General features: G+C 43.9%; 1 protein-coding gene across 6 annotated transcripts; it reads right to left on the bottom strand.

Moving 5' to 3' along the window:
• Positions 1 to 2,150: 2,150 nt before the first annotated feature.
• On the bottom strand, positions 2,151 to 27,858 carry CDC27 (cell division cycle 27). 6 transcript variants are annotated; one of them, XM_033520029.1, is made up of 19 exons: positions 25,571 to 25,970; positions 22,318 to 22,393; positions 19,592 to 19,739; positions 18,490 to 18,615; positions 17,481 to 17,578; positions 16,809 to 16,963; positions 16,473 to 16,687; positions 15,885 to 15,999; positions 13,808 to 13,941; positions 13,604 to 13,703; positions 13,252 to 13,459; positions 12,159 to 12,331; positions 10,607 to 10,759; positions 9,127 to 9,335; positions 8,207 to 8,324; positions 7,854 to 7,982; positions 7,089 to 7,163; positions 6,036 to 6,216; positions 2,151 to 4,808 (listed from the first exon to the last, which is right to left on the bottom strand). In XM_033520029.1, exons 1-19 carry the CDS (start codon positions 25,601 to 25,603, stop codon positions 4,726 to 4,728), a joined length of 2,529 nt encoding a protein of 842 aa, XP_033375920.1. In that variant the 5' UTR covers positions 25,604 to 25,970; the 3' UTR covers positions 2,151 to 4,725. The 6 variants fall into 6 exon arrangements, with proteins under 6 accessions (XP_033375920.1, XP_015506859.1, XP_015506860.1 ...); XM_015651373.2 differs by lacking the exon at positions 25,571 to 25,970 and adding an exon at positions 27,627 to 27,858 and having other exon boundaries at positions 4,213 to 4,808; XM_015651374.3 differs by lacking the exon at positions 25,571 to 25,970 and adding an exon at positions 27,627 to 27,653 and having other exon boundaries at positions 4,213 to 4,808; positions 12,159 to 12,328.

The following is a 27,858-nucleotide window of genomic DNA, read 5'->3' as shown; positions in this document are numbered from 1 at the left end:
CCCGCGGGTGGCCGCAGGCCCCGGGCCCGGGTGGCGCAGGGCCCGCTGTCCCCGCCTGGCCCTGGCCCTGTCGCTGCCGCAGGTCCCTGTCCCACGGCGGGGCCCGTGTCCCTCCAGCCCCAACGCAGCCCGCAGGACCTCCCCGGGTCCCAGACGCTGCTGGGGTGAGCGGGCTGACATCTCCTCCTAAACACACAAAACTCTTCCAAGGGCTTCTCCTGGCCGCTGCTGTGGGGTACAGACACGGAGTTCTTCATCTGCTGCCACTCTTCTTTTCTTAAATTGGCTTTTAGTTTTTATTCCAGTCATACGACAGGTTTAATTCAAATAAAAGGCTCAACTCCATATTCCACAGGCCAGAAAGCAGGTGAGCTCCTTCTTTTGTCACTGCTGGGCAATGAGAGTCACCACTTCCCTGTGGGACAGCAGAGCTGGGAAGAGGATCATGGAATCATGAAATACTTTGTGTGGCAAGGGACCCAAAGCCCATCTTGTTCCACTCCCAGTGACACCTTCCACTATCCCAGACTGCTCCAGCCTGGCCTTGGACAATGCAGGGATGGGGCAGCCACAGCTGCTCTGGGCAGCCTAAGCCAGGGCCTTGCCAAACTGAGTAAAGAATTTTCTCCTAGCATCTAATCTAAATCTCTCTCAGGTTAAAGTGGCTCCCCTTCTTGTTCTGTCACTATCTGCCTGTCTAAAAAGTTACTCTCCCTCTTTTTTTCTAAGCCCCTTTCAGGACTGGATGTTTGAGATGCTCCAAAAACCCTGTTAGAGTGGCCAGCCTGATCCCACACACAGCAGCTGTAGTCACTGTCCCCACACAGGTACTGTCCTTGCTCTCCTTCCCCAGGGAACATGACACCACCAGGTTGTTTTTCTTGCTTATCCAGGAAAATCAAGACTATGACCTTATTCTGCAGGTGATAAAAGTTTTAAAGCACTAGGATTCCTGCCTTAGAAAAACCCAGTTGTGCTCCTTAAAAATAAAAAGTTCCTGCTTCTGGATCAGCTCTCAGTCAGACAAAGTCATAGACTCGGATGGAAGAACAGAAAATAAGATGTTGCAGCAACAAAGTCAGTGGTGAACAACAGGAGGAGTGCAAACCTCAGTAAGATGTAGGTGCTCCTAAATAACTCCCTGCTGTTCAGTGTGGGGCTGCAATTCAGCCCTGGAACGATGGATAAACCCATTTCAGCACTGCTTTGTCTTTCTCTGGAGGCACCTAAAACTCAGCCTACCCTGAACAAAGCCTGGCTCCAGCACCAAGCAGAGCCCAGCCCAGGCACAGGAACAGGAGCTGGGCTCTCACTGTGGGGCCAGAGCTCAGCTACAGGACACAGGAACCAGTGCCCAGGAGAAACAGAACCATGGGAGAAAATGGGGAAGCAGCTAAGGAGGGGTAAAAATCAGCAGTAAAAGGTTCAATCCAAGATGACTACATGCAGCAGGAGGAATTCCTGCACAGCCATAAGCCTTCCCAGGAAGCTTCTCCAGGTCTGGAAGTGTAAAAGACTATAATAATTAATTTCTCGGCTGAGCAACAACAGCTGCAGCCACAGGGTGGGGACCTGCTATGGAAGACAGGAAAAAAACAAAATAAAACTAACCTGCTCCATACTCAAGAGCTTCTTAAATCCCATCGTTGCAGGATGGAAAGTGAGGATGAGCAGCAACAACTTCTCTGAACAGCCTGTGCCAGGGCCTCACCAGGACGGATTTGTCTCCACTATCCCACCTATCCCTGCCCTGTGGCACTGGGAGCCATTCCCTGTGTCCTGTCCCTCCATCCCTTGTCCCCAGTCCCTCTGCAGCTCTCCTGGAGCCCCTGCAGGCCCTGGAGGGGCTCTGAGCTCTCCCTGGAGCTTCTCCTCCCCGGGTGAACACCCCCAGCTCTCCCAGCCTGGCTCCAGAGGGGCTCCAGCCCTGGAGCAGCTCCTCGTGTGCCTTGTCAGGACCTTCCACCCAGTGTCACAGCCGTGCCACACCTCCCACCTCACCTGAAACTCCAGCCAGGACCTTGCAGCCCTCTTGGAAGGCTGAGGTAGATTTACAGGTGACACGTGGAGCCCTGTGCACCCCAAGGTGCCCTTAAACCAACTCCTGAGGGACAAACCCACCCCTGACCCAAAGCACCTGGGGCTAAGCCTGCTTTTAAAAGTAATTTATTTGGATTTTTCCACATCCTTTCATGAATTGCAAATATATTAACAGAAAAGACTTTTTTTCCCCCTAGGACTGTACAATTTCTGAAATAATAATAAAAAAAAAAATCAAGAAAAGCCAAAAAAAAAAAAAGAAAAATCAAGAATAAAAGAGACAAATTACATTGTTTCAATGCAAATAGTAACACCACACCCACACTTTTCATTCTTCCACAGTTTTGTTGTAAGGAAATGACAGTTCTCTAATTCTCTTCAGTGAACACTTGCTCACCTGCCTGCCAGTGCCTCCATGCTCAGCCTCCTCCTCTCTGTCCCTCCTCAAAGAGCCAAATTTTAGTCCTTCAATACTACTTTTGTGTTTTTCCTCAGAACATAAAATAGCAGCACGGGCTAAAGGTGACCCTGGATTCTTGAGGAAAAAAGAAAATACCTTTAAGGTAGGATGAACATATAAAGCCAGGAATGCTTTTAGGTATTAAATCTTCCAAATAGCACAAACATCATTTGAACATCCCAGCTAAATTAAGAGCTTTTTCCAAGGGGTTGAAAGTTTTACTGTGGTTTTTCAGGGAACAAAGGAAAAAAGCCCCCGTGATTCTTGGATCTCTGGTCCCCACATGAACATTTGTTACAGAAAGGTAGCACCTGCTTCCTCCTGCGTTTTGTTTGTAAACCATGCTGGGAACCAAAAAGAACCCAATTAACACGGTAATTAGTGGCATTCCACAGGTGCTGCCCAGACTCCTCCACACGAGGGACGTGTTGGAGCTGGAAAAGCAGAGAGGGAGACCCAGGAACCTCAGGAGAAGGGCCTGGGAGCTCTGCCCTGGGTGCAGAGCAGTCCCAGGGAACCCTGAGCCCTGTGTCCTCCCCAGGAACGGGAATCAGAATCCCAGCAATCTGTGTGAGACCCTCCATCCAGCCCACACCTGCCACCATCAGCCTTCCAGACCCAGCTGATCAAAATGCAGGGCAGAGCCACAAAACCCATTTAACCTCTTTGGATTCTGCAGATTTTGGAGGGTTTTTTCACCCTATGAGGGGAATTGAAACCTATTTTTCACTGCCCATCCTCCTACTTCAAAAAACCCCAGCGAACCACAGAATTCTGGTTTTGCTCAGAACTTGGGGATGATTTTTAAAAGATAAAGGTGTCCATGTAGCTCTTGACCAGAGAGAAGCTGGGACAGAAGAGGTGCCAAGTAGACAAGACAGAATTCAAAAGAAATTGAAGTGTAAAGGAAACTAAGAGACACCTAAAAACCAATGGATTTAAAAAAAAAAAACAACAAAAATAACAATTAAGACTGATCACAACAAATACATTGCTATGAAATTTGTATCATTCCCAATTTATTAGGCATAAATTGCTCTTTAAAACTGCTTGTATCATACACTTTCTTTATCATCACTGCACAAAGGGCACCAATTGCTGCTGCAGAATGCTACAGAGAGCAGTGTGGACTCACTAACGTGGCACAGCTTTCTCCTCTCAGAAACAGACCCTGGAGGAAAGGAGAGTGTTCCTAGAATGGGAAACTGAAAGAACAGCTTAAAAAAATAAGGAAAAAAGACAGATAATTGCACATTTTTGCATCCTGCTTGGACCACACTTTACAAAATGGTTTTCAAAGTGATACCAGACTGGAGATACTGATCTGAGACAATTATTTGATGCATTTGACCAAGGTTCTGATTGTATTAAGGCTTCCAGTCTTCCCACTTTCACAGGATTAAGGGTTTGATGTTTCACATTACACTTGTATCTACATTTCTCTCTTGATTTTTCCCTTTATTAATTTTTATTCTTCAAAGGGGAAGAACAAGTCAAGGGGTGCATGAAAAATGAAGCAAGGTGGTGCTGACAGAAATACAAAGTAAACACTGACCTTTCCAAAACCGGGTGAATAAATTAACTCATGGTTAGAACATGAAAGCATTTGATGAAAGCTCTGATCCTGCAATGCAATTCTCCTGCAGTTGCACTCTGGGCAGGGACAGGGGTGTTTCACGTGGCCTGACACACGCCCAGTCCTGGTTGCTCACTGGAGACACTGCAGCTTTAAGGTCATTGACACTCCCTGGCATTTAAGTTACACTACAATATGCAAAAGTCTTGAACAGCCTGTTTGTCAACACTGTCCTTGGAGAACTTGGAAATGAGGTTCAGCACTCTGCTTACCAAGAAAGACCCAAACTAAGACACATTTCTGGAGAAAGAACAAGACACCTCATTAGTACTATCCCCACATCTACTGGCTTCCATACAGCAAACCACAAGTCTGTCTTCCATGATATATTTTTCCAGCAAGGGGGAGTCCAAAACCAGCATTTTCTCCTCAGTCACTGCTGTAAGTGTGTAAGAGCCAGCTAGTCAGACTCAGCAGCAGCTGGAACTGCCATGAACTCTGCTAAGTTCAGGTCTGAGGTGCACTCGTGGTGTCAGTGGAGAACAACGACAGTGCTGGCTCAGAGATGTAGAAGCCAGGATGCCAAGGAAGGGGAGAACACGACAGTACCAGTCACACACACTCAAGCTCAGACACTGGCTCTTGGAGGTTAAAATTCATCACTTTCCACGGCGTGGAGCTGCGTGTCATCCGCATCCGTCATGCTGCTCTCCTGGGACTCGTCTGTGCCCACTGTGGAGGGAAAACAGAGCCTGGGCTCACGGGGCTGTCCCACTGCAAAGCTTCCCCCACTGCCCAGCCCATCAAACACAGGGCAGCCAAAGCATTAGAAAAATCATTCCATTCCCCCCACCAGGTTACCTTAAATTACTTCAATTTTTCCCATGTACCCTGAAAGGTGAATTCAGCTGAGGCTGTGGAACTCTTCCACACTTTCTCTGCACAGCCAGGGAACCTGAACCCTGACACAGCCCAACACTTATTTTGTTTATGCTTATTGGACAGATTAAGCTGTTGGTTTATTTTTCTTTTTTCATATTTTTTTTTCTTCTTTGGTTGGTCTTTGGGGTTTTTTCTGTACTGCTCAAGTGTTGCTCAGCAGTTCCAGCCTCTGTCTCCATCTCCTGGACAGAACAGGCTCAGCCGAGGGAGCCAGGGCTTGAAATTACCCCACTTACAACAGCAGGGAGAGAAAAACTCTAGGTACCTCCAGAAGTGCAGTGCAGACTACAGTTCCCATATTAAAAAGCACACAGGACTAATAAAAACTAAAGAGATATACAGTTGTCACCATTTCCCTATTTTTCAGTTGAGAATCTGGAATTGCAGGACACAGCATTTGTCTAATAAGAATCCAAATCCTGCTGTATTTCCTTCTTTGCAGGAAGAGAATTAAATTGCTTATTAGCATTTAGTTTCTATCTCCATTTCAGCCTGCAGATGGGTCAATATTTATGACTATGCATGTTTTATGGAATTTAAGATCATAATCAAAAGCTGAGAGAAGAAAAACCAGGGCTGTTCCTTTCTGTACTTTACTCCCCATAGTGTTTTATTTTCTCTTGATCCAAATCAAACTGTTTCCATGACCTCCATCAAAAGCCACCTTTTATGTTCAGCACACCAAGTACTTTAATCCAACATCCAGTTTAACTTCTGAGAAAGCATCTACAGACAACTTCAGCTGCCATTCATTTGCTCTGAAATTATGATTTATGATGGAATACTTGCAGCCCTGGGAATGTCTTGCTCTCCTGGGACACTCTTAAAGCCACCCATGATTTGCATAAATTTAGAGTTATCACCATCTCTGTCCTACTAAAGGAATCTACAGGAATTTCACAACCCTTTATGCCATGCTTTCTGTAGGGAAAATGACTGATGTCTGAGTGAAGAGCCTCCAGAGTTCTTCCTCCACACCTGAGTGGCAGCAGGGGCTGGGCTGCCCCGAGCACAGACCTGACTCGTAGGGGTAACATTCACTGATCTGCTCCTCGCGCGTGATGGGCTCCTCGTCATCGGGCAGGTAACGCTTGTCAATGGCCTCCTTGATCTGGTTGTTGGCTCCTTTGGGATCCAGGTCCATTGCCCAGGAGAAATTCATTAGGGCCAGATGTGTCTGACCCAGCTTTTTATAAACCTAAAAAAGCAGAGAAGGCTGGATTTACATGAAGCTGCTACCTGAAGGTTTGGGCGAGGAAATGTTCCAAGCCACCGTTCAGTGATGGTTTAGGGAAAGCAACAGAGGGGGGATAAAAAAAATTTATTATGTGAGCCCCAAGGGAAATCAATTTTTGTAGAAATTGCAAATGTTCCTATTTAAAAATAAAAAATTAAACCAGCAGCTAAGAGGTTCTTTATCCTTAAGAGCAGATGAGGAAATTACTGATCTGTGTTGAGCATCTGAACAGTGAAAATACTTCAATTTCTCAAGACCTGGCCACTCATGTCAGTTCAGAGGTCCAGCTACTCCTGGACAAATAACACATTTCAGCACAAATCCTTTTCTCTCTCTCCAGTTTAAACAAAATAAAGAAACCTTGCTGACAGAGAGCTCTCCTGCACTGTGGTGGGGGGAAGTTCTCCAAGTGACCAGACACCCCCAGCAGAAAGTTGCAGAAGTTATTTAAAGCTTATCAGCAGAGGAGGTGGTGGGAAGGATTTCTGTCATCAGATCACTTCTCTGGCATTTCATACAAGAAAGGTTGGAATGTAGCTGTTTATTCAGTATTTCTGACACAATGCTTGAGAATGCGATTCAGTATTTTAATAGTTCTATGTGCAAATAACCAGCCCTGCTGAGGGATGGGCCATCATCCCCAGCTCTTTAACTGTCCTTTCCATTTAAAAGCTGGCACATAATACAGCTGTGAGCACTAAGCCTTATTTAAAGCTTTGGGAATTTTTAGAATACTGCTCCAAGTGGAAGCGTCTTGGTGACAGGCATCAAATTTTCTCATTAAGCAGCCAAGGAAGCCACAGAACTTATGATCACAGTGAAGTTTTACCTACCTTTCCTATTAAAAAGTAAACAAGAGACTCTTTGGGAACAATCTGTTTCAGTTCTTCAAGTTCTTGTAAAGCCGACTGAAAGGTTGGAAAGAGTGCTTATATTAGGCATTTGAAACCAAACACTTTTAGTGAAACTTCTACTTTACTTTTGAACTAGTTCTCGATGCTGGAGCTGTTTACTCTGCAGTGACAGTCACCTGGCATCATTAAGAAGTTCAACTGAAAAATATTTAGTCTGCAGTTTGAAATAAAGAAAACTTTTAAGTAAAATTTTCCCTCTCAGTGTGCACACACATTTCTGAGGCAAATTTCAGAACAGCCAGAGGAAAAGTCTCTGGATAAACACTGTGGGAAGATCTTCTCTTATTCTAAACAGGGGTCAGATCAGAAGGGGATCAGCCCAGAACTGCTTCACTTCTGACTTTTCACTCCACAATACAACCTTGGAAACAGCTGGCTCTCATATTTGGATATGGGGCACTTGGCTGAGTTTTTTTTAGTAATTTAATATAAACTCATGATAGTGGGTCAGACTAAAATAATAATTTTAAAAGCAACACCTTTTGGCCCCAGATTTTATTACAATCAAAACATTTAACACACCACCCTGGTGAGGGTGGCACTTGCCAAAGGAAATGCTGCCCGTGTCCCAGGCTCTTGCTGCAAGCCCTGGTGCTTCCAGGGTGACCTGAAAACATTCAGCTCCCGAGGCATCCCCACTCCCAGCTACAGGAATGTCAAGGCTGCCACAACACCAAGACTGACCTTGTACTTCTCATTTGCAAATAACACCGAGGCTCTATGGAATTTGCATAGTGGGTTCTTGGGGTCAATGTTGATTGCTTTGTTCAAAGTGTCCAAAGCCTTCTCAGATTTTTTCAGTGCATGTTGGACCTGGCAGACAAAGAGAGAACAATTCCAAAAGGGGAAAAATAAAAGCTCATCTGCTGGGCAAGGACAAACCCTTTAGACTGTGTTTACTTACATCTGCTCCTTTAGAAAAGGATTTGCCAATTCTAGACCAAGTCTGAAGAAGCTTCCTCCAGGCAGAGGAATCCTCCTCACCTCCTCTCCACACCAGCCCCTTCTCCCCACCCAAGTGAAGTGCATGTACTTACTACTCCAATGTGACACAGCAGGACTGAGCTCTGAGGGTTGATATCAAGGGCTTTCTGGAAATGCATTTCTGCCAGACTGAATTTCTCCTGTTTGTAATAAATCATTCCCAACCCGTACCTGCAGCAGAGAAACAGTTCTGCTAAGTAGCACTGGATTTTAACCAAATTAGTTTCTGTCAGTGAGCATGACATGGAAGGAATGGTTTGAAGCTTTGCCAACCCCATCTAGGGTGGGAAGGGATTTCTTGGGGGAAGAATCTGTCTAAAAGTTCTTTTCTTTATCCATTGGGTAGCTGAAGGACTGATGTGTGATACTCAGGAAGACTGGCTAAGTAACTGCTAAATAAAAAGCACACAAAAGTTATTAACACTAAGTGACTCACTCACAGATCTAACTTCTACTGCTTTATATATTAAAAAGCTTAAGAAACCAAGTGTGTTCTAAGGTATGAAGAAGCTGAAATCTCATCTCTGCAGCTGCAACTAAGGAAACATAATGCACAAAGAATGCTGCCCAGCAGAACAAAAAGCTGGGTTAATACAGCCTAAACAATCCATGAAAATAAAAAAATATTCAATTTTTTTGCCTTCCTTGTGAAAGTAGCCACCCCATCTTCTGCAGGAATGGCTTTGCTCTCTTCTAGGATGGAAGAGGGGTAGGTAGATGGTGGCTGTCCCATCCCTGCAAGCATCCCTGGCCAGCTGGACAGGGCTTGGAGCAAGCTGGGGTGGAGGAATGTGTCCCTGCCCATGGCAGGGGCTGGGGCTGGATGGGCTGTAGGGTCCCTGCCAACCCAAACTGTGACTGTGTCATGATTTCATGACAAACATGAAATTGTAGCAGTGGCAGCATCCAGGAGATGCTCCTGCAGAAGGAATTTTGCACCACATGGAGCAGCAGGGGACAGAGCCAAACTTACCAGGCATTGTAGTGCCGGGAATTGACTCTGATGGCGTTTCTAAAACAGGCCAAAGCTTTGTCCAGTTCTTCTGTCAACACAAACTCGTGGCCCAGCAGGGTGTAGGCATAGGCATAGTTTGGATCCACCTGGATGGCCCTCTGGAAGAACTTGATGGCAATGTCGTGCTCCCTTTGCAAGCTGAAGCAGTTTCCTGCAGCACACCAGGCCTGCAACAACCACAGGGCAGGAGCAGAACCCCTGTTTACAACTCTGAGTTTGACTAAGCTTGATCTGAACACATTTATCTGTATTGCTTTAGATAACTATAAATAATTTACTCCTAGATTAAAAAGTAAAAACAGGAATGAATCAACAGTTAGTTGGGGCTCATTCCTGTGAGGGAAGCAGGGCTAAATACACCTTCCAAAATAAATAAACAAATAAGCAAGCTGAAATATAAAAATGGAGAATCCATGCACACCCAACAAGTCTGCACCAATTAGATCCTCTCATGACTTATGACTAAAGCTTTTGAAGCTGTTGAAAAGGCCAGAAATAAAACATCTTTGATATTTAAGAATGACAAAGGTGGGGATGGTACTTTATTTCTTCAGCTCCCTCTAACTGACAAATCTGGAAATCTATAGAGGAAGAATTTTAGCAACAACCTCCTCTTTCCCTGCTGCTCAGCACCCACCACGACTGTAAATACCACAGCCCAGGGTTCCTCACTTCCCCAGATTTTTAGCATCACTGTCAAAGCACATAACTATTTTCCACTCCTTGGATTAGAATCTGCATTTCCCTTTATCCTGACTAATCTTACTACAAACACCAACTGCTTCACTGGGTTTGAGTTTTTCACTCTTAGACAAACAGGACAATATGAATTGGATTTCCTCCTCCACCAAAAAGATTTCCAATATCCTCTATAGTTTTCTCAATTCTTAAGAGCACATTTATCAATTAACATATTTTATTTTTACTGTGGCATTCATTGAAAGATTTCTGGGTTTTGGCACATCGTGACTACATTACCACACACCCTGCAGATTACTGGACTTTGGTACCAAAATGTGCAACATCATGTCTGCAAATAAATTCTAGAACAAATATTTTAAGTGCCAGTGAATTAACTACAGCAATTAAAAGGTCCAGGAAAAAGATATTCCTTATCCCTGCACACTGGCAGCAGCAGAAGTGACTGACTAACCTATGATCTTCCTGGCTGAATCGTGCCAAGGCAAATTTAAATAACCATTAACAGATAAAAGGTTTCAACTCATTCCACATTAAGTTGATATTCAAAGTTTAAGGAGCTATTTCAGTCATCAGCAGTTCAACAGACAACCCTGCCACCTCCCTCTCCAGTTTTGCCATGTTCAGGTGTATTCCCACTGGAGAGTACACTGGATTAGAGCTCAAAGCTCTGTTCTGAATCATTGATTTTACCATGTACAGCTCCCCTCTTCTCATTCAAGCCCACAGCATTTTATACCTCTGGTGAGTTTTTATCCATGTCTGTCAAATCCTTAGAAAGAACTGAAAGGGCAACATCTTTCTGCAGATGCCAGAGTGTGGTTGAATAGATTTCCATGCCTTCTACTCTGTAGTTTTCAATCCTCCTCACTTCTGAAAATATTCTCTCAGCCTGAGAACAGAAATGAAACTTAAAATAAAATTCCACCCACTAAGGCAGAGCACAGAGGCCAAGGTCCAAGGCTTCATGTCCAGCCTGAGCATCCTCTTTGCTTTTTAAGTGTTCTACACAGAGCTGCAAGTCCTGGAACTTTCCTTTCAAGGGAAGGAAGTGACTGTATCCCAGGATACTCATGCCAGCAGGAATGCAGCCAGCTCTCCCTCCTGCTGACTCAGCTGCATTCCTGCTTCTATCCATGCTTGAGCAAGGCAAAAACATCCTCCACAAAATCAGAAAGAGTGCAACAGACTTTCATAGGCCAGTTGTGATTGTGAACCATCCCAACAAAGAGTGCCAGGATTAGGGGCAATGGTTTTACACTGCCAGAGGGCAGGGCTGGATGGGCGACTGGGCAGGATGGGCGACTGGGCAGGATGGGCGACTGGGCAGGATGGGAGACTGGGCAGGATGGGAGACTGGGCAGGATGGGAGACTGGGCAGGATGGGAGACTGGGCAGGATGGGAGACTGGGCAGGGATTGTTCCCTGGCAGGGTGGGCAGTGCCTGGCACAGGTGCCCAGAGCAGCTGGGGCTGTCCCTGGATCCCTGGCAGTGCCCAAGGCCAGGCTGGACATTGGGGCTGGAGCTCCTGGGACAGTGGGAGCTGTCCCTGCCATGGAAGGGGTGGGACTGGGAGAGCTTTAAGGTCTCTTTCAACCCAAACCATCCTGGAATTCTGTGATTAAAATCTGTACCCTCACCTTTCCAAATAATCTGTGAAAGCACCCAGCATGTTCCATCTCAAAACAATCTTGTGCACAGCTCAAAACCCCTTTGTCTCCTGCACACATTCTGCCAAGGAGTATTTTAAAAACTTAGCAAACAGGCACATCAGCTGTCAGGACAACAGTGCCAAGGAGAGGTGAACTGTGGGATTACCCTTAACTGCTCACTTCTGATTCTGGAGCAGTTTGGCAGGACCTCAGCTGTGCCAACGCTTCATTTGTGAGGCTGGAAGGGAAACTGGGTCACTGATGTGACCAGAATTAACTCCAATGGAGAGAAGTTCTTTGGTTTAGAGCTCAAACTATTGAGTGATCTACTCTAAAACCATGCAGTGCAAACAATTCCATCAGCACAGCAGGAGGCAGAGACAGGACACACAAGGAGGAGACCCCAACAGTCAGATACAAGAGGAAATAACATGAAGAAAAAAATTTGAGAAAAGCTCAGTTAAAAAGCTCTAATGAACCAGATTCAAGATCTAAATCCATTCCAGGTGTAACTTTTATAGTTACCCATTTACCCCAACTGCAAACTTCCCATAGATTTTTCAAGAGTTCTGCAGGTTTTGTGTAAAACTGCCAAAGCAAAGAGAGAAGAAAGAGGAAGGCCTGGCCCCAGGTCCTACCTGCATGTATTCTGCCAGCTCAAAATAAGCTCTCCCAATTTGGCACAGCACCCAGCCTGTGTTGTAGTGGTGGGATGGCAAATGGCTCAAAATATTGATGGCTTCTTTGCAGTTGTACGAGCACAAGGCTAAATAACCTTTCCCCATGTCCCGGAGAAGGCTCATCAAACCTTCTAGGAGAAAAACACAATAAATAAAAGTGGGGAACAAAAGAGAAAAAAAACAGCTGAGATTTATTTACTTGGAAGTGCTAATCCCAAAAGCTCTCCCTTCAGGTGCACTGCTCCTGAACTCACCTATGGAAACCTTTCAGGAGTTTCCAAACAAAGTTTATACACTCTTAACATTATACACTTAATTAACATGAACATGATATTCTGAATATTGGCCTCTGTAAGGGAAGCCAAAAAATAATGAGTCCTTAAACTCTGGGGCTCAGGACAAGTGGAGTTCTGCATTTCCAGCAGCTCTTCAAACATTTCTCTAGGTCTGAGCCGTTTCCACAAGCCTGGTAGCCATGGATACATCCTCTTGCTGCCTGGAAACATTACTGAGCCAAAAGAGGGGAATTCAGCATTTTGTCTGAATAAATACTTGTTTTTAAACAAATGGGAAATATCAAGGGAGAACAGACTACATAAAGCTCCTGTTTGAGGGGAGATGACTGGGTTATGAGTAACTCCTTTGAATCAGTCTCCAAGGAAAATAATACTGTCATAAATTACATACTTTAAAATTTTCAAGTTATACTTTATAACAACATAACACTTATAATAACATTACATGTTCTATTATCATAATTAATACATTGTATAATTTATAATACTTGATATATCAATACTTTGAAAACACTTTAATCATTAATAAGAACCAGAGCTTGCAAGATGTCTCTGCTGATAATTACCACTCTCAATATTTCTTCACATGTTTCTAAGTTAACAAGAAGATGCTGAATTAAATCAGTTTTTATCTATTATACAAAGGTGAGAGCTGCAGGCTAAATGAAATGGGAAAGAAGGAAATACTGAAGCAACATTAAAACCCAGATAGATCAGATTTTACTCTATTACAGTCCAACAGTGCTCAAACAGACCTGCTGCTGCCTTCTGTAGCGTGAAAGCTTGGATTTGTGGTGCAACAGCGGAAATTTTCCCTTCTGAAATGATGGAAGAGTCCAGTTTGGTAATTTCCAAACTGTCATTTAAGTTTGGTTGAGTTATTCCTCCCTTATTTGTTTTACTTTTTGTTTTTCTGTTTGGAATCTTAGGTGGAAACTTCATTTTTAATTTTTTGCTATTTTCCTGTGAATAAGAAAAGTGAGAGTTACATATAAAAAGAGTATTTTAAATTCAGAAATCTAAACTTGAGAGTGAATATGTGGAAAGCAGCAATTGGCACAGTGGCATGGGTGAGGGCAGGGCTCTGCAGCACTGGGAGGTTTGTACCTTGGTTGTAGAACTATCACTGGTGAATAAGCGAGAGCTTCGTCGAGGCAGCGCGTTGGGTGGAGCAGCAATGGTTGGGCTCAATACCTGAGGTGTTGTACTGAAAAGAGAAATTTAAAAATTACACACTGGAAAGCAAGCTTCTTTGCTCCACTTTTAGTTTTGTTTTAAACAAAAATGCTCCAGAAGTATAATTTGTTTTACCTTGTCTGTGGACCAGAGCTCTGTGTTTGTGCAACAAGAACTGGAGTGACTTCCCGGCTATTCCCACTCTGGGAGAAGACAGATTTTGTTCCAGCCTGGCTGATCCTGCTGACAGTCTGCACAACACAGAGTTTCTACAGGTTTGTTATTAAGTCACTCAGGAGTTTCCATCTCTGCTGCACCAAACCCAGCCCACTCCACCCACCAAACACTGCACAAGGAGAAACAGAATTGTTTTAATAAAGGCGAAGGTTCCCCCATGCCAAGGGGAAACCATCAGAAGTGTTTCTCCTCCTTCCTGTTAATAACACCAAGTCTACAAAGCTTATGCACATTATCTGAAGATATGGAATCTCCATCTAGTGGCAAGAAGAGATATATGTTAAAGTGCTTGTGCAAGAACAAAAGGGAATTAAAAGACATTGTATTTAAAGGCTTTTTCCTGCAGAAAGTTGTAAATATACGTATAATATACAGAGAGAGAGAAAGAAAAAGATTTTTAAATTATCCTATTACAATCCCTTTCAGAAACCATTCACAAACTGCACAGCACTGCAGCCTGTTTTCAGAACCGATCCTCCTCTTCCTATTTTTTTAAAAAAGCTTCAAAAAATTATCTTCCTGCCCACTCCAGGGACACCAACGTTCAATTCAGTGATGGCAGTTTGGAAGAGACACTGGAAAGGGACAAGTGGACCAACACCAGCACAAGCAATGCCATTTTGTGCACTATCCAACCTCTAAAGCTCTGTCCTTCCCCTCCTTTCCCAGATTCTGTCACCAGAGGATGGTTCAGGTGGCCAGCAAGGAAACTTGCCCACTCAGACAGGAAGCCTTTGGATTCCTCCTAGTGCTCCATTCACTTATGTAAGTGTTTCCTAGGAAACTGCCTCTGTTCAGCCACAGCTCCACCAAACCTTGTCTGACACAGAACTGGAAGAGCAAAGTGGAACTGGCACAGTCACTATTTGCACTGGACAAAGCATGATCCAGAATTTGTTTATTAAAATGTATTAAATATTTGTGTTTTGGTAGTGGCACAGCTCACTCAGGCAGGACCTGAGTGTGGAGTAGTGAAATTTACACCTCAGTGCTGTTGTGTCACACTCAGCAAAGCAACAAAACAGCAGCAAATCCCACTTGATTCCCCAAAGCTTTTCAGCTCTCAGAAGAGCTGCACCTTACTAACTTCATTTCCATTTTCAGATTCATGGAAATTTACCTTCCTATATGTGCAGAGTCCACCACAAGCCATTGTTTTCAAACAGTCCTGAGCAAGTACAGGATGGGAATTGGATCAGCCAAGCAAAGCACATTCCTAACTGACCTCTTTAGTACAGTTCCCACATTTCCCTTTCAGAATTTGCAAGGGGAGCATCAAGACTTGTCCAGAGCAAACACAGCAGCTCAAGTTCTACTTTTTGAGGGATCCAACACTACTTCAAAATACTGCCCCCTACAAAACACCAACATCCCTCATGCAACTTGTAGATTTACTAAAAATACAGGGAAAAATCCTCAGGTTTTTGTTTTTAGAAAGGAACAAATAGTTCTTCAACTGTCACCAACATTCCACCTCTCATTTATCACTATGGTAACTACAGCAGTTTCTTCCTGAGGAAAACGGACAATTTTTAGTTTCCCCTACCCAAGCCTTTGCTGAGTGAAACAGCACCATTCTCTCAGTCCTTCACAAACCAGCAGCAGGATTTTTATTACTCTGCTCTGTAAACTACAATTCAAAAACTACTTGCGAGGGATCAGTAGCTTCAGCTCTCTCAGGGCTTCAGAAAATACATTAAATAAATAAAACAAGAAGTCTTCACACTCTACCCTGCAAACTGAAATGTTTGAATCTGCTGTTGTTTGGAAGCTTCAGTGCCTGCACAACTCTCTGTGATGGGAGGTGGACAGAGCACAGAGATCTTCCCTAGGTTAGTCCAGGAACTACAGCCTGGGCATCTGGGGGGGAAAACTTAGCTCACATGTTTTTTTCTCTGTATTATGGATTCTTCTTTAAAGTGCACTGCAATGTCAGGCTCTCAGAAGAGCAGCTGAGCTCCAGAACACAAGGTACCTTCTTTGAAGGTGCTCCAGTGGATGGCACATCAATTACAGAGGAGGAGTTGGTGTAGTTCTGTAAATAGGATCCATCTCCAGGGCTCGGGGTTTCTAGTGGCAGAATTCCAAAGCTGAGAACAAACCAGAGAGGAAGGGTCAGTGCCTGAATGTGAGGCCTGGAGAGCTGGTCTGATGCAGGGGTTAAAACAGAGAGCCAGGTCATGGAATATCCTGAGCTGGAAGGGACCCACAGGATCATCAGGAGTTGTACTTCAAGAAAAGCTCTTTACAGCAGCCTTTCATAGTGAAATTTATTCCAGAGCAGTTGCATATTCCTTCAGAGATTTTTTTCAAGTGAGAACATGACAATAAGCAATATTGTCAATCAACAATTCCTCTCCAAATAACCAACTGTTTGTTTAAAAACCAGAAGAGATCAACAGTAGGAGCAAGAGCAGCTGCTGAAGTTGTCTGGGTTTCCCTGTAGAGCACTGTTCACAAACTCCACCAGCACGTGTGTCAGTGTGCAGCACACCAGCCCTCCTGCCCCAAACCCCCGCAGCAGCTCAGCCCTGGGCACAGCCTGGCCATCCCAAGGACTTACCTTGGAGTTAGGGGGCTCAAAGATGCAGGTCCCCCCAGCAAACTCCGTCCAGTTTTTGGTTTATTTTGAGCCTGTTTGGACAATATGGCAGTTCCTGACCCCAGAGGGACAGAATCCGAGGAAATCACGGCCGAGTCAATGTAAGACATGGAAGAATCCGAATTCAAGGAGGAATACTTTGAATTGGAGGATTCTAGGTTGATTCTGTTCAACTCCTGAAGAATAAAAGGCAGCTCTTAGGTACTTAGGGTATAGTTTAATTAAGGCTTTTCAGTTAAGCTGGAAAAAAGAACCAATTTTAGCAAATGATTTTACAATGATTCGAGCAAAACTCACAATTGTGTCCTGGGGTGTCTCCATGAGGACACTCTCAGGCTGTCTGTGGGATATGTTATGATTAGACACCAACGTTGTGCAAGTGTTGGGCAGACAGCTGCTGAAGTTCTGTAAGGATGTTAATTTAAATGTTTGGTCAGGGTCTGGCTTTTCACCTGTAACAGTGGAAGGAGATGAAATAGTTATTGCTGAGTCTAGACACTGAATATTCAGTCTGAATCAAGAACAAGGGACAGAGGATTTGGGAAGTGTTTTAAAACATTTCCTAGAATCACAGAACATTTGGCTTGTGTTGGAAGAGACCTTAACAAACATCTCATTCCAGCCCTCTGCAATAAGCAGGGACACCCTTGACTGGACCAGGTCACTCTGAGCCCTTGGGACTAAAACAGAAGTGTTCTTCCATTCTTCACCTACAAAACCCTGGACAATCAATATTCTTAATAACTTTCATTTATTGCTTGTTCAAGCTATTCTCAGAAACAGTTTTGAAGTGTCTGCTAAATGTAGGCTGGAAAGCACATTTGGATTGTTAGATCTAAAAATACATAAATAATAAGGACAGAAGAAAATAAGACAAATTTTAAACAATCACAAAGTATTTTAAATTAATTGTTGCTCACAAAAATCTCTCCAATGAATTACATGAGTAAAATAGTTGTGCAGACTCACCTATTTCACATAGTGATTCAAAAGGGGACCAGAGGAAAGGATTTAAACTAAGGCTCTTTTGGTAACATTCTGATCCTTTGGCAAGCCGGTCTGTCTTGCTGCAAAAAGAAACAGTTCACAGGGAAACTTCAGAACAGCACTTTTGTTCAAGAGACTTTTCCAGAAGAGGAGTTGAAAAACAAAAACACGTTGAGAGGCATAGAAACATTCCTCATTTTTCAAGCCTGAGAAATACTTCGTTCTTTTGAAGTTACTTGACATATTTAGACACAGTTGTCAAAAAAAGTTACATAAGCACTACAATAGCTTGAGAATTTTCATTTCTAGGAAGATGCAGATCTTTGCAACAGCTTGCTTCCTTTTTGCCAACAGTAACCCGATTTCCAGCCTTCCAGCCATCTTAAGTATCAATGGATAGTATTTTTGCAAATAAATTAGGGCTAAACTGAACACTTAAGTATTTGGTTACAAAGAAATAATTTTGAAAATAATTGAGAAGAGATAGAGAAGAATCCAAGAGCCCAACTACCCCCATTCAATCAATCAATCATTCACATTTATTGAAACCTTTCTTGCATCTTGGCAAAATCAAAGCACTTAAATTGTCAAGTTATTCTGCCTGGCACCCTCAGAACATTGATTTGAAGGTTAGAGCTACACACATACAACACAGATAGTAAAAATCTAAATGGTAACACTGAGAGACAAGCTTAGAGTTTTTCTCAGGGAAGAATACAGAGCAAATCCAAAAGTATATAAAAAATTCAGAATCTTGGATCGCATTCTTATCCACCTGGGAAAGAGGAATTTGTGTTTTCAATCTTTGGGTGAAAACTAAATCATTCTTGCATTTCCAAATCAGACTGATTCCACAACTATGTGCCTGAATAATGGTGTAATCCAGAGAGAAGTGTCTCCTGTAATGACCAAGGATATGTTTGGCTAAACCTGGGCTTGGTCAAGTAAAAACCTTCCAACTTTAGTGGACAAAATGAAAAAGCAACCTTACCAGTAGACATGTCCCAGTAAGGAGAGTGTAAAGCATGCAGAGTCACCAAACTCCATAACAATGTCATCATGGCTTTTCTGTTTATTCAACACTCCACCAGACAAGATCTGCTCTCCTTCTGCAAGCCTTTTTAAAAAACAAGAGGTTTAAAGGGGTTACAAGGCTCACAGTACTGGAAGTCCAGTGTTTTCACCCTGCTGCAAACAAAAACAGAAATCCACTGTCAGTGTTGACAGGTTTTAAACCAAAAACCAGTTCCTGCAAATGAAGGTTAAGTAACCAATGGATTCCTCTACCACAGGGAGGTTCAGGACTCTGCAGTCAAACAGCTCTACTGGGAGGGAAGAGAAACAGAACAAACCCAGAGGCACAAAGTGGCATGACTTTTCCAAAAGTGATCAATCCTAGGATAAAGGACAAGATAATCTTCAAGATACTTGATCTTTGAAGGTGCTTCACCTAAGCTAAAGCAGTGCTTAATTTGGCTTTGTTTCCCAAAGAAATACAATCTGTAAGGCTGAGTTAACAGCCAGTATCAGGATATGGCAGAGATTTTGGAGCCTTTCCTCCTTGCCAGAAGGGCTCAAAAGGAGAACAAAGGCTCAGTTTGCAGCTTCTCCACCTGCAGGAGCAGCACTGCTCACACAGAATGAGCCACTGGCTGTCAGGCTTCAAAATTACTTTATACAACTGCTGGGGTGGGAGGCATTTTCCAGGCATCAGAGTCCAAACACCTGCTCTGAACAAACAAACCACCTTTTCTTGACACCACTTGAAATTTTACTTGTAGGTGTATGCTTCTGTCAGCACAGACCATCCCCACAAGAAAATAACAAGCAGAGCTGTATAAATGAGCTCACATTCTCTCTACACAGCTTGGCAATTCCTGTCTAAGTTACTCAACAGCTTTTAGAGGTTTTTGCAACATGGGTTAATGCTCATTAGATCATATCTGAAAACAAAAGAAATTGAACTTATAATCTTTTGTGCTGAGAGAGCAATGAATTTCTAGTTTATACAAGATGACATGTCCCAAGGATAAATCCAAGCAAAAAAATAAATCCATTTGTAACCCTGGACAGAACACGAAGGATTTACTCACTTGCTGAGGTCCACACAACATTTTGCAAGCAGGTATTTACACTGTGGGGTGGTACAGCTGTGTCCCTTTAGGAGCCTGTAAGCTTTGTAGGCCTTTCCTGAGCGGTAGTAACACGTTGCCAGTAAAAACAGTGCTTCTTCTGAGTGTACTGGAAAACCAAATCATCAGTTAGATGTTAATCATTTTAGTACAAAGAATTTTGGGGCAGGGAGTAAAAGCCAACTATGGACAAGGTGGAAAAAAAATGGGTATGGTACTAGAAATTAATTCCTGAATGAAGTCTTCTTCATCTGTTGGTGATTACCAGAGTTCCAATACCATTCCCTTGGCTAGTCAGCTCAACTCTTAACATCTACAAGTGTAAAGGAACTTTGATCCTTCTGGCTACCAACCTGAGTGAGTGATGAGCCAGTTTGTACTTAAACAGCAGCAAGCCGAGCAAAGCAGCCAGGCCAGAGCTACTTTAACAACCACACCAAGACTGACTTAGCTCAGTGTCACCACACCTGCCACCAACACTCTGCTCTCCTTTAAGGAGTGCATAAACACTGGCACAGTGTTGGCTTCCACATTTGATGTTGGCTTCCTGATACTGCAATGAATTACCTACCACGCTGAGGTTCTACTCAGAGACCTTGGCTTGGCATCCAGGCTTGAGACTGAGGTCAGACCCACTTGTGATTACACCATGAAGGACAGAATTAACCCCTGAAGTAACTTTAATCCTTTCTGTAAACTCACAGATTTTGTACATCCCTGGTGACTTAACTCACTCTCTGTACTTCTCCAAATGTTACACTCATATCACCCTCACACAATGATATTTTAAATCAAAAGCTGTGTATGAACATGAGCAACTTCAAACTGCAATTAATAACCCACATTACCTTTTAACTTTTCAGAAGACATTATCCTGCAAATGGAATTCAGCATTAAACAAACAATTTTGATGTTTGTTCACCCACCCATAGGGAAATCTTTAGAAAAATCAATATGAGCACTATATAAAAACCTCTTTGGGAATCTGCCCAAATCCTCTGCTTCACTGAAAACGGACTATTTTAAGTTTTTGTCATCACCTGGACAGTGACAATGGAAACAGAAGACCCAAACAGAGGACATTTTATTAGCCTTATCCTAAAAACACCAGAAGACCTTTTGAAAATTCAAGTTAAATCAATTTTTATCCAGTACTTTAGCAGACTTTGAGAGCTCTGAGAAATGACCAAGCCACAGATGTCCCATCAAGGACAGGAACTGCAGGTAGACTTAAAAGAAGTTCTTCTCTGGGTGAAATCACTCCTGCCAACATGGAGCCATTGCATTCAAGTTCTGCAGCTTCCACTCTGCAGAGTAACCACTTATTTTAACCAGGAGCCAGATGTTTTGTTAGCAGTTAATTGCTTGCACCAAATGTCAGTATTCATGCTGCTTTCTCTCAGCACTGCTGGCCACTGAAAAAGGCTGTTTGAAGTACTCTTGCAGAGAATCATTCTGTAAAGATGTGCCTCTATCAAGTCAGGTCTTTTTCTCCTGGCTGCTGCAAAAAGTGGATTCTCTTTGTTCCTAAATCCTTGGCAATTACCTTCAATCTACCATTTCCCTGCACCTCACAGTGTGTTGTGTTCAGGGGAGCTCTGTCATCCCTCAAATACTATTTTCTTCATGAACACCTGGATTACCAGGTTCCATAACATTCTACACAACATTGCTCATTTCAGCACCAGATCAAACACCTCAGATTCCATTTGTAACCCTGACACAAGGAAAAAGAAGCCTTTATTTCTCAAAACTTAGGTTTGTGCTTCCATTGCTAAGAACTGCATTGCAGGCATGGCAGGCAAAATACTTCATTACAAAACAGAGTATGAAATAGCTTATACAGTTTAATTCAAACTATAAGCTCAGGTTGTTTAGCATGAGAAGTGGTATGATGCTTGTATTTTAGCATAAGGATTGAGGTTTTTTTTGTGTTAGTGATTAGAGAACAATACCTTTCAAAATAGAGAAGGAAAGCTGACCACAAGTAACAAGGAGAAAGAAGAACAAAAAGCTTCTCTGAGGTCATGGAGAGAAGGTTAAAGAAATAAAAGGTGCTAGAACACACTGACAAAGTGTTTAAAGGACCCAGAGGAAGTACAGATTTGTGTTACTGCTGCCTGCTCACTATCCAAGATACCCCAGCCCTGACAGCTTTACAATGAAGTAACAATTAGCAGGGATTCAGCAGGAGATACCTCTTCCATATGCTCTGATTCTCACTGTCTCAATTTCACAGTGCTTTTCTCTCACCATCACAAGACTCTCTTTGAGCCAATCAACATATCTGAGCAGCATTATTAGCAAAGACAGCTTTCAATGTCAAGCCAATTTGCAGAATTTGTGTGCTGCATCTATCCTCAAGTGCCCTTGGAAGACATGCAATGCTTGAGGTTACTAAAAAACCCCAACATTCTCCTATTTGTTACCATAAAACAGATCACTGTAAACACAGCATTTAAACACACAAATCTGAGTTTAATTTTGAGGAGATTTTACCATAAAATAACACTGCTGCTGTTACATGATTTGATTTTCCAACCTAATTGCAAGGCATTCCTCTGCTTTCCCCAAGCAGAAAGCTAAACATTATCAGAACAGCAGGAAAACAAAGCAGGAGCAGAGGCTCAAATATCCCAAATTAAAATTGAAAAAAAGCATCAGCTTTATAATTCCAAAGTACACACCTTCTGCATATAACCTTTCTGCGAGGAACACGGCATCGCGGTACGCGTAGTGGTTCAGTGCTTGCCAGATAGCAGCCTGCAAGGCAAGAAAACCATCTTCATTTACTGGGGATGCTTTCAAAATTCAAAAAGGCCATTAGTTCTTACTGTCAAAAGGCAAAGTTCAGCTTGGTTTTATAGAGCCCTAAAAAGAAAGGGGAGGATGAACATGCCAGCCAAGTTGTATTTGTTTCAGCTATTAGTAAGGAGGCTTAAAAAAACCCCACCAAACTGTGCACTGAAGTCATGAATCAACCTTAGAGTGTTTCTCACTCGTTACCAGACACATCCATCCAAACCCCTCAGAAATTACTGAGGTTTAGCCTGGTGCACAACTCAGCAGGAATTACTGCAAACTACCACCAAACAACAACACCTTCAGTAAAGGTAAAACCACAATCCAACCCCAACTGGTCAGAGAACCCCAGTAAAGCATCTCCCCAAGATGCCAAAGCAAAACCCAACAGGCCCAGAAACTTGTCAGTGTTCAAGATGAGACTGGTGCTGATTAAACATCTTAGTATAAAGGATCTTCCCTGAAGAGGCATCAGCGTTCCCTTAAGGGCCAAGGTGAACAGGACCCACTGCTTTTTGTGCAGCTTTTTGTGGGGCCTTCAGCCACCTCTTGGCTGCCACCAGCTGTGAAACAGCACCCAAGAACAAATGCAATGCAAATGAAATGGACAACTTGTATTCTATAGCCTCAGATGAACACAACCTACTTCTGATCCTGCTCACACACACTTGGCCAAATCCTGCCCCTGGGTTCCGTTTACTTTTTCATGAACACCAAGTTTGGGTTTGTGACAACCAGTATTTGTGCAGACTGGAAGGATGGCACAACTCCAGAGGAATAAACATGCACACAGGGGTACAAGCTGCACACCACCAAAGCAGGTGTCATTTACTTGCACTGCTGTCACCAGTAGCTAACAAACAAGAGCTGTCCAGGGCTGGGATAAGAGGGTTTCACACAAACTGCTCGGCCAACTTTCTTCAGATCACATTAAAAATTGTCTGTTATCTGTAAAAGAAGGCTGGGATTTGAAAAATCATTTAAGACCTGTTCAGCCTTTCCTCCCCACCTACTCCAAGGGTGCTGTGCATGCTCATCAGACTTTGTGCTCCAAGGTGGGCAGGGCTGGGATCAGGACAGCAGTTCCTTCCCATCTAGGGTCTTTGTTTCAGTTCCAAAGCCCTTTTTCATCAGCAGCAAAGAGCCATTTTGCAGTAGTTTTGCTGTTACTGATCCCAAATGAGAGCTGAATTTAGGAGTTCAAGGCACTGTGATCTAGAATTTCTCTAATACTCATCAGCAACTAAAACAAAATAGAATTTGCATCTAAAACCCATGAGACACACCAAAACTAAAAGAAAACTTCCACAGGAAAGCAATACTGCCCTGAAGAACTATTCCCAGTGGGAAAGGCAAGCACCAGTTTGATCTAAAAAAAATAAAAAATCCTAACATCACCGAGTTACATGTACCATATGCTACTTCTTCCAACACAAACTTGACAAACACAGGGTGTGAAAACTGTGCAAGTTCTCTTCACGGGAAGCCCACACAGCCGTCATGAACAGAACACACCAGAGCTCCCAAGTACTACAGGGAATATTATACACAAACCTCTACAGAGAGCCTGTTTTCTCCTATCAGTAGATCCCAAGAACACACTTAAGAAGTCAACAGGTGCTTTTAAGCTTGTGTAAAAGTATTTGGATGTATTTAAAAGTGAATTCTCTTCATTTGATCATTGCAATACAAACACACTATTGTTTCTCTCTGGTTGTATTTCTTATTTCAGATAACTGAGCCTCAGAGCCTCCTGAAATGATTACTCCCTGCTGCCTTGAAAGGTTCCCAGGCTGAAGGTGGCTCCACACCCCACAGACAGAGCAGGACAAACAGGGAGATAGAAGGTCAGGGTTACAATCTTTTAAGGCATCCTGAAGCCAGAGCAACCCAAGGTCTCCCATTTCTCTTGCTCCCAAAAGCAGCTCTTCCTTCACCAAGTCACAAGTGACATTTAGATGAATCCAGCCAAGCTGTGGCAGGTTAAAAAGCCTGGCTTTGCAGGGCTGTAACTCAGCCAGCTTGCAAAACAAAGGTGTGGGGGTGGGAGTGGGAAAATCAGGATCACCTGACTGCTCAAACAAGAGCAAGTTGCCAGGAACAATCCTGCCAAAGGCTAAGACGAGACACGAGGGATTTGGGGCTGTGTCACAGCCACTTTGTAAGAGTTACACTACACACTGGCTCAAATAACTATCTTTGTGGAGCAGAGTCCCAGTGAAAGCAAGAAACGGGCTAGTAGAATCTCTGTTCTGTAGCAATTATCAGATTGCAGCCCAAAACGTGCCTCCTGCCCTGAAATGACCCATGCTGGCATCTGGATCCTCACACACACTCTCCTAAAAGCAGGAAAAGGAAAAAAAGGTAGCAGGGAATCAGCCATAACTATGCAGCAACAGTTTTCCACGAGAACAGATGTCTAAACCATGACTGTGCCTGACGAAAGAGGATTTCTTGCCCACCGTTTAGGACAGGAACATTAATCTCAATATAGCACAGTAGTTTAGTTTGCTCTAGAAGAAGCACAATGCACGTGCACAGCACTAGTGGCACACAACTGCTAAACCACACCAGAAGAGTCTTCTCAGCCCTGTTCTCAGGGCTGCATCACAGGAAGGAGAAATGTTGGAAGTGTTTCCACATTTTATTCAAGTGTGCTTGTAGAGACAATGAACCTCCAGGTCCTAATCACCCTTTTGAAAAATAATTAATTTGAAATGCAAAATGAACAGGGAATTCCAAAACTACCATACAGAGCCCTGCAGCAAGGCATCTTCAGAGAGGAGAGCAGAAAAATAAAATCAAGGTTGAGACAGGTCCATCTTCTACCCAGAAAATCCTGTGCCTTGTCCAAGTGTCACTTCATATCTAAGCCAAACAGCTCTTAAGAGATGTTCTCTTCTGACAGTTATACAGCCTTGGAAATTATTTTCCAAGCTGTTTAGCCTATATTGCCATGCTAAGCAGATTCTGCCATGATTTCAGTCTTCAGGGTGGGCAGGGAGGAGGAGAGCTCTGGGATGGGCTGTGCTGCATTCCCCAGTTACACAAACTCTGCCCGCTGAACAAGCACACGTTGGTCCTGCAGTTTGCAGCCAAGATCAAGCACCATTCCAGTGAGTCACAGCAGATGATCACCTTGAACAGCTGAATTCCAAGCAAAGTGCTCATTTTCTTTCCAAGATGTTTTTCAGAAGTATTTGGAAGGCATCCAGCCTGTTTCTCAGCACATGGGACTCGGAGTTTTATGTTGGAGCTGAAGGGTTTTAAATTGACCGTATCAGGAAGTATAGCACAGGGCTGTAAACTCTGGCACTTTGTTCAACTTAAAAGAATTTTAAAAGTTAGCAAAAACCTAACCAGTGGCCAGGATGCCTTCTGGGACGTGAATTTCATTTAAAGCACAAGACATATGAGACTACATACAAACACAAATTCTGTTATTTATCTGTCACACTGTGACAAATAAGTAACATTGAGCTGTGAGAATGTAAGGATGGCAGTTTTTGTCCTGGAATGCTGAGCCCTGTAGGTATCTGAAAGATTGGGAGAGAACAGACAAACAGGAAAAATTTCTGCAATGACAAAAATGAGTACTGTCGCCTTTCCCAATAATTTAATTTAAGAAAATTATAAAAACAGAGATAAGTATGTAGACTTCAGCTAAACTGGGAATTCAAAAATGCAATGGACTTTACCCAGTCACAAAGAAGTCCTAAACTTACTAGCACTCCGGTAAGCAAGAACAGCAGTAAAACTGAAAGCAGCAGAACTACTGCTAAAGGAATGATCTGTCATTTAAAAGCAGAATCTAAATAGATATAGTCAATTTAAATAGATATATTCAACATAGCAAAGTCCCATCAAAACATCCAAGCTTGGAAGAGGTTAAGAACGGAGAACAGCTTTAGAGAGATCTTCACCTTGCTAAAACTCTACACATTTCTCTCAGGGAGCTCTCAGAAGAGCAGATATTTCCACTTGGTCAGTCTAGTTAGCACAGCACAGGAAACATTTGGTATTGTTTCCTGTCAGCTTCACTCATTCACACTGCAGCAAGCATTCTTGCTTCCTTTTCTATTGTAATCCCATGTTTTCCTAGAATACCCAAGTGGTGCAAAACAACCAGCCCAGCTCCAAAGCTAACACCAATGCAGGATGGCCTCTGCAGGAGATGGACCAAGTGGCCAAAAGCATTTCCAGCACTGCGCTGACCCTTGTTCTCAGAGGCAATGAAGAGAGTGGTGACATCAAGGACACAAACCCTGGTCTACAAGAATGCCCTCACAGCCACCATCTTCCACAGACAGGGTCAAGTCAGCAGCATGGCTTTCCACAGGAGCCGTTCTTCCCCTTCCACCTTTTCATTAGAAAGAAAAGAGTCAAAAGCAAGAATTCTCACAATGTTCATTACAGAACACAATCGTGCTCTAACAAGACACTTCTGCCAGGAACCTCTCACTGTAACTAGAAAAAAAGCCAAAACATCCTGTTAAAATGATAGAAATACATTTTAAAAAAAGAATAGGAACATGAGTAAGACGACTGATTGATGAAGATGATGAGTAGTTAAAGAATGGGCATACAGGAACTGCAGAAGAAAAAGCAGCTCTTAATTCCGTGAATCACGACTTTTGGATGGGAAGGCTGAGCACAAGAACAGGAAACCCATCAGAGCAACTGCAGTGAGACTGAAACAGGAGAGAAAAACGAAAATTACATTATTTTCTCTCCTAGGTCTCCCATCAATCCGAAAGAATCAACTCCTTGGGAAGAAGGAACGTCCTTCACTCGCACCACACGGAAGGATCCGAGCACGCTGCGAGCATTTAAACACGACACGGCAACAAACGCAGAAAGGTGAGCGAAGTATCAACAGGTCTCCCGGGGGATCCGCGGGGGGACCTTTCCTGGGAGCCGAATCGGTTGAGGAGCTCCGGGGAGACCGACACCTCCCTCAGGGGCCCGGGGAGCAGAGGGGCGAGCGCGGCCGGCCCGGGGATGAGGACGGCAGGCTGGAAGGGGAAGCCCGGCGGGCTCCGGCGGGAGGGAGGGCGGAGGAGCTGAAGGTCCTGCGGGCCCACCGGCTGAGGGGCGGCCGGGAGCGCCCCGGAGCCCCGGCCCCGGAGCGGGCGGGGCGGCCTAACCCGGGCCGGGCCGGGCTTTGGGGCCTGAGCCGCCCGGGGGTCGGTACCTGGACGGGTTCCTGCAGCACCGTCATCCTGCTTTCCCCGGCCTCCGCCTCCTGGTCGCCGAGCCCGAGCGGGGTGGCCCCGGTCCCGGCCCGGCTCAGAGCGAGTCACGGCGGGGCCCGGCCCGGCCGCGGCTCATTTGAACCCGCACCGACCGTTACCGGAGCGAGCGAGGCCGGCGGGCGCCGAATCCGCCCGAACCGGCGGCGGAAATAGCCGAACCGTCCGCCGGAA

Source organism: Parus major, chromosome 27 (genome assembly GCF_001522545.3).
Source record: "Parus major isolate Abel chromosome 27, Parus_major1.1, whole genome shotgun sequence".
Taxonomy (NCBI): domain Eukaryota; kingdom Metazoa; phylum Chordata; class Aves; order Passeriformes; family Paridae; genus Parus; species Parus major.
This window is presented reverse-complemented; position numbering and strand designations above follow the sequence as displayed.

Excerpts from the sequence above, each read along its gene's own strand:
- CDC27 (XM_033520029.1), bottom strand. The coding sequence starts at position 25,603 with ATGAGCACTTTGCTTGGAATTCAGCTGTTCAAG. Across the intron at positions 12,332-13,251 it reads GCTACAGAAGGCAGCAGCAG|AAGGTTTGATGAGCCTTCTC; the intron begins GTCTGTTTGAGC and ends TTTTTCTCCTAG. Across the intron at positions 4,809-6,035 it reads ATGTTACCCCTACGAGTCAG|TGGGCACAGACGAGTCCCAG; the intron begins GTCTGTGCTCGG and ends TTCCCTCCACAG.